This window comes from Etheostoma spectabile, chromosome 8 (genome assembly GCF_008692095.1).
Source record: "Etheostoma spectabile isolate EspeVRDwgs_2016 chromosome 8, UIUC_Espe_1.0, whole genome shotgun sequence".
NCBI lineage: Eukaryota > Metazoa > Chordata > Actinopteri > Perciformes > Percidae > Etheostoma > Etheostoma spectabile.
In genome coordinates, this window is record NC_045740.1 from 5189257 (window position 1) to 5195217 (window position 5961).

Genomic DNA, 5961 nt, shown 5'->3' on the forward strand with positions numbered 1-5961 from the left:
TGTGTGTGTGTGTGTGTGTGTGTGTGTGAAGGTCTCTACATTAGTGCATGCGACAGACCAAAAACAGAATAACACAACAGACAAAGAAAAAGTAAGACCAATGATAGAGCATGCACATTTGCATGCAGTGTGGTCGTGCACTGGAGTTTTCCGTAAAAAGCAGTCAAGGGTGACAGGGAAGGCCGAGGGGAATTCTCTCTTTGGAGGCAGACGCGCAGTCGTCCTGTCTGCTCGCTGTAACAGCTCTAACCACACCAACCACGAGACATCCCCACACAGTGCACAAATACTGACCTCTCTGTCTCCACAGCTTCCTGCCTTTATCTGTTTATTCCATCTTCATTTTTGCTCACAATATGTCTGTCTTTGTCTTTCTTTTACATTTCCTCTGTCTCTCCACTGACATCAACCCAGCAGAAATAAAATATCTACTAACTTAAAAGTGTTCCCTCCCTCTTAGCATTGTCTTGTGATTTAAAATCTCAAAATTCCCTGATCTTCTCCCTCTGTGCGATCCTGCTGTGGCTGTGCAGTGGTTTCATTTTCCCCTACTGGAGTTCATGTTCTTTCCCGCACCGATACATCTGTCAACCACATGTTACCCCAGCCAGCCGCCGCTCTAGCAGCTGTACACAGCTGGAGTGTGTGTATGGGCCTTAGAGTGTGAGTGGATGAGTATTTCTTTATTAAATGCGATGTGTGTGTGTATGGATGTTGCTGTCTATTTGTATCCGTGTCCCCTACATGCCTCCATTGAGGAGGATTAGAGCCAAACCCTATCTAGGACCCTCCACACTAAACACTGGGCTCATAAAACTCCCTTGTGACCATGTTGTCCTCAAAGATCCTCATGTATTTGTCACAACAACTATGGAGATAAAGCCATAATTGTTCCACTCGATATCTTCAAAACATTTTGCTTTCTGGCTTTCTTACAAACAGGAATGCCACTGGATTTCCATGAGCTCATTGATGCTCTCTCTCTCTCTCACTCTGGGAGCATCCCTCTTCAGCCCTCCCAAGGCTGAATAACATTCTCTTCTCAGATGTCACACAATGCCGTGGACTATGCTCTACAGACCAGTCAGGCTGCCTAGGGTAGGTATGTACTAGAGGTGCAATGATATTAAAATGTGAGTGCAGACCAGCAGCCAGAATGGGTTTGACCTCGAAATTAACATAGGAGATCTCCCCACCCGTTCTCTAAAGTTCCAGTCCAAAAAAAGCTGCCTGTAAAACCCAGTGTAAGAACGTTAGAGGGTGCCGACAACACTCTCTCTCTCTCCTTCTAGGGTACCCCCAGGACTCCTCAACATAAATTTAAGACTTTTGAAGAAGTTTTTTTATACAATATAGGATGAAATTCAATGCAAACTTCAAGGCCATATAATGGAAAATCAGTGTGAATTTTGTTTATCATTTTTATCTGGCTTTAGCTATCCTTTTTATTTTTTATCTTTTCTTAATCTTATTTATTATTTCTAGTATATATCTTGTTTTTTCTTTATGTGTGTGAGTGAGTAGGTGTGTTTGTCCTTGTAACTTGTTGCTTGTAACACAGTGATTTTCCAATTTGGGATTAATAAAGTCTGTCTGTCTGCCTATCTACCTATGGGTGTGGCAATAGCTCAGCCTGTAGGGAGTTGATTTGGGAACTAGAGGGTCACATGAAGACCAAAGTGTGGTGGTGGACTGGTAGCTGGAGATGTGCCAGTTTACCACCTGGGCACTGCCTTTGAGCAAGGCACCACACCCCCAACTACTCGGGGTGCCTCTTCATTAGTCCATCTTTAGGTACTGAGCGTGTGTGTGTAATGTAATCTATCTCCTACTTTGATTATGGTTTGCACTTTAAAAAGCAAGATTAGTAATTAAGATTAAGATTTATTTAGGAAACTAAAGTAGTTCAGTTTGTGGCAAAACCTGTCACAGTGCTCGTTATATAATTTTGTGACAATACGATTGAATAAAAGACTTCCAATCATATTTCATCGTTAAAGTTTTCCTTAACATATTGTTAAAATCTTGTCTTGTTCTCGTGAACCCAATATTGTGTATTGTCTTGTAAGCTGAGTTTCTTGTCACACCTCTAGTATGTACTTTATGGAGGGTGTCTCCTAAAAAATCCTATCCACCTAATAATTGTGCAGACAAATAAAGTAAGGAAAAAGTAAAACCCAGTCCCACAACGGGCACTAAAAAGAGGACTATGATGGCAGTAATGAATAACCCCTCTGTTTTGCCTTTATGACAACATAGATTCTATGTAGCTCCATGGAGTCCTGAAGACCACACTGGGAGAGGATGCAGGGGAATCAGAGCAGAGAGACACAGTGCAGATAGCACTTCAGCTGAGGACAGACTGATTGACTGGTGTTGTGAAACCTGGACGGCGTCGCTGCTTAGCAGATTACACATACTGTAACGGAAGGGTTTGCGTACTTTAAACACACACTACGGAATAACTAACAATCTGCTACCTATCAGTCTGTGTATCCTTTCTCTTAAAACTTCAAATTAATGAGAGTGAAGCAAAGGTGACGCAATCCTTGCTTGGATGCCTCCCCAGTAAGCGGGGCTGCCAAGAATGAAGAGCTGCCTTGGCCGGGGTGAAGTCAGCGTCTGAAGAACAGTGGAGTTAGTCAGGATAAGTGAGCACACTGGGCAGCAGTTCTGGGCCAGTAGCCCTGTTCTCTGAGGAGTACTTTATAGCCGATCCATGCCCCAACGAGAGCCCCCACCCCTGCACACAGGGGCTCCATCCGCACACACTTCATCTGAGTCTTAAAAATCCTCATTGTACTCTACTTTTCAAAACAATTTTAGGACTACACTTACCTTTAATTAAAACACACAGCTGCACATGCAAGATAAATGATAATAATTTTAAATAAATTTGACAACTAGAATACAAACCTATCATGAAGAGTTAGCCGTTTCTAAAGCAAACTAACAATAAAATTAAACCAAATTGTTTTCCCGAAACCATTACCCATGTATACTGTCTTACTATTGTAATCATACAGTAATCCACAAATCCAATGCAGCCGCTGCACCTTTGTTGCAACTCAACATCTGACCAGCTGTCCTGGTAACCATTAATATTCTCTATTTTATTATTTGAAGTCTGGTTTTGTCTCTCAGAGGCCTTGTGTACTTTTTTTGCTTTGGTCTCCAATGTCCTTTCCCCATGTCATATTCAGTTTTCTGTTTTTCTTCTCTCAAGCATCAATGAAAACACATCTGGCCAAAACCATGGTCACATAATCCCACTCCTCATCCATCACTGCCTGATACAACAGGAGAGGGAAAGTGGTCTTATGCTTATTCTGGAAACGGATGTGGACAATTGAGCTGGGTCATGCTCACTGTGATACTCCATGGTCACAGCACTAAGATACTACTTAGATGATTGTTTAGATGATCTAAGAGTTTGTTTGTGCTAAGTGCAAATCTAAGTTGTTCATTTAATGAGAAGCTTGTATAGGCACAAAGATCGTGGGGGAGGAAACCACTCTAAACAGCCTACAGTGGTATGTTATGAAGACTTACCAAAGCCAAAGGCGGCTGGAGCAGGGATGGGAGCCGACTGGACTGGTGTGGATGTGTAGAGGCCAGTTACCAGAAGACCATCAAAGGACACACTAGTAGAGATGGTTACTGAAGAGACAGAAAAACATTGGTGTTACTCTAAAGCTGCAATGTTACTGCAATTCCACATCCAGTTGGTTGTCATAAAGAAGCAAAGCAAAACAGAAATTGTTTCTCAAATGTAAATTGTGAAATAGAATTCATTGACCTCACATTTTTTTAATGACCCTTAATCGATAACTTTCAAGTAGACAGGAAGATAAACAGTAATTTACCGCTGATAAGGTGTCAGATATTGCAAGTTGTTCTCACTTTGTTTGCAGGCTACACAGATTACTAGTTGTTGTGATGATGTGTGGAAAGGAAGTCTGGAAGTCAATACACACTACAGTTCCTGAACATCCTGCTTGTATTAAGCACAGAGCTCAGGTGTTAACACATGGAAATGTAAAGTGACCAATAACAAGGAGGCCAATGAGACTAAACCCCAGCAAGAGAATAGGAGAGCAGGTGCAAGCAGGTGTTAAAGCAAACAGAACACTTTCACACACACACACGCACACACACACACACAGAGGTGCCTGATAAATGGTGGTTTGAGTCCCTTTTAAAAGTAGTTGAACAAAAAAAACAATATGATACCCTCACTGTTTTGTCTCATGTCCAACGGCTCAAGAATGTAATCTAACTCATCCTGAACAAATCACAGTGCTTTAAACAAAGCCTGTCCCTATTGACAACCATATTAGAAGAGACTGATGAACTAATTGGCGGTAACCCTGATAGCTTTGCTAAACCTCTATTCATCACAGGTCACCACAAACAGCAGCAGAGCAGAAAACTGCCAGAGGTCTATTATTCAGCTTTACAGATCTACAGCTTAGTGTATCCAGCAGCAAGTTAACTATTGATCTACCCAGTAAACAAAGGCCCTGAGTGACGGGACCACAGAGCCAGCTACATCACTGGAGGAAAAGAGCTCAGCCACTGGACTGCTTCCAGCCAGACAGATCAGAGCACAGGGGAACAGTCTGTGGCTCAAAGGAGAACACAATCCCACAAAAATACACTTTTACACTTTGAGGAAAACAATCCTTTGCAGTGGGGAAAGATGAAGGCATTGTTATTTCCTCACCCTGAAATCCCCCTGCTTTTGGGGGAAAGTGGATGGGAAAAGGAGGAGACATCAGCAGCGTTGGTGTGTTTTTCATATGAATAGCAACATGTTGGTTTGGTCTCAGGGCGTTCATTCTTCTGGGCTTGGTTTTCAATGTGGGAATCTGGGCAGAGCAGACTCCTGTGTGGCCCAGTCTCCCTGCCTGTCTGTCTGGGTGACTCCATTTACACATGCTCAGACAATGCGCCGAGCGTTTGTGTGTGTCTGAATGTGTGTTCTGCATCTGTCTGTGTATACAGTGTTGGATGTGCTACACCCTGTTTTCAGAGCACAGTATAACCCATCTCTCCCCATTTCCGTCCCTCCTCCATATCAAAGCCTCAATAATTCATCCCACAACTCTCCTTATGCTATTGAGACATTTCCTCCTCTCTTCTCCTGGCGTGATTTTTTCACTGAAATCCAGCTATAGCACTAATGCTGTATTTAACATGCTCTCTGCTCCACTACAGCATACAACAGTGAATCATTTACTTGTTATGGCTGTTTTTTAAAGCCCACTCAAGCGACGGGATCCAGGCATATAGTGGACACTTGCTTTAATAAACCATGCCGTCTGTTTTTATTGTTTCAGTCTTCTACTAAAAACATGCAAACTTCCAAAACATAAAATGAAACTAAACACTCTAATAACACTGTAAATAACAAATCATTTCTCTGTACTCTCTGTTCTCTTCCTTTTGCACTGCCAAATTCTAACAGCATACAGTGTGTACAAGAAACTGTATTGTGAGAAAGATAAATATTTTGCTTGGCAACAGAAACATAATCATATTCAGTCCATGTTGCTTAGTTTACCTTTTATACTGCAATACCAACATAATGAAGGGGGAAGGCCTTCTCATTCATACAAGCAATTATCATGTTCATGCTAAGCATTCATATGCTCCTCGTTTTTGCTACTTTTTCTTCCCAGAATACATTACCTATTCAACAAATCTATTCCAGAGCATAGTGAGAAAGGTTATCAGTATATTTACGTGATGTTGTATTGATCCAAGGCCATGGCATGAAGCAGTATTTAATGAAGTAATGGACTAGGTTTAATGCACTAAGTCGGGCCAGGATTCACCAGCCTCCATATACACAATACGCTCATTTCTGCAGTTCCATTAACCTGCTTCACCAAGGTAACACACACTCCATTACTCTCCAAAGTTACACACACACACACACACACACACACACACACA

The 5961-nt window shown here is 42.0% G+C and overlaps 1 protein-coding gene across 4 annotated transcripts in view; it reads right to left on the reverse strand.

Moving 5' to 3' along the window:
* reln (reelin) overlaps positions 1–5961 on the reverse strand; it is a 156437-nt gene that overhangs the window by 91788 nt on the left and 58688 nt on the right. For all 4 annotated transcript variants that reach the window (XM_032523791.1, XM_032523790.1, XM_032523789.1 and 1 more), the window contains exon 2: positions 3553–3660. In XM_032523791.1, the coding sequence (XP_032379682.1) occupies positions 3553–3660 (108 nt within the window). The remainder of the gene's footprint in view (positions 1–3552; positions 3661–5961) is intronic.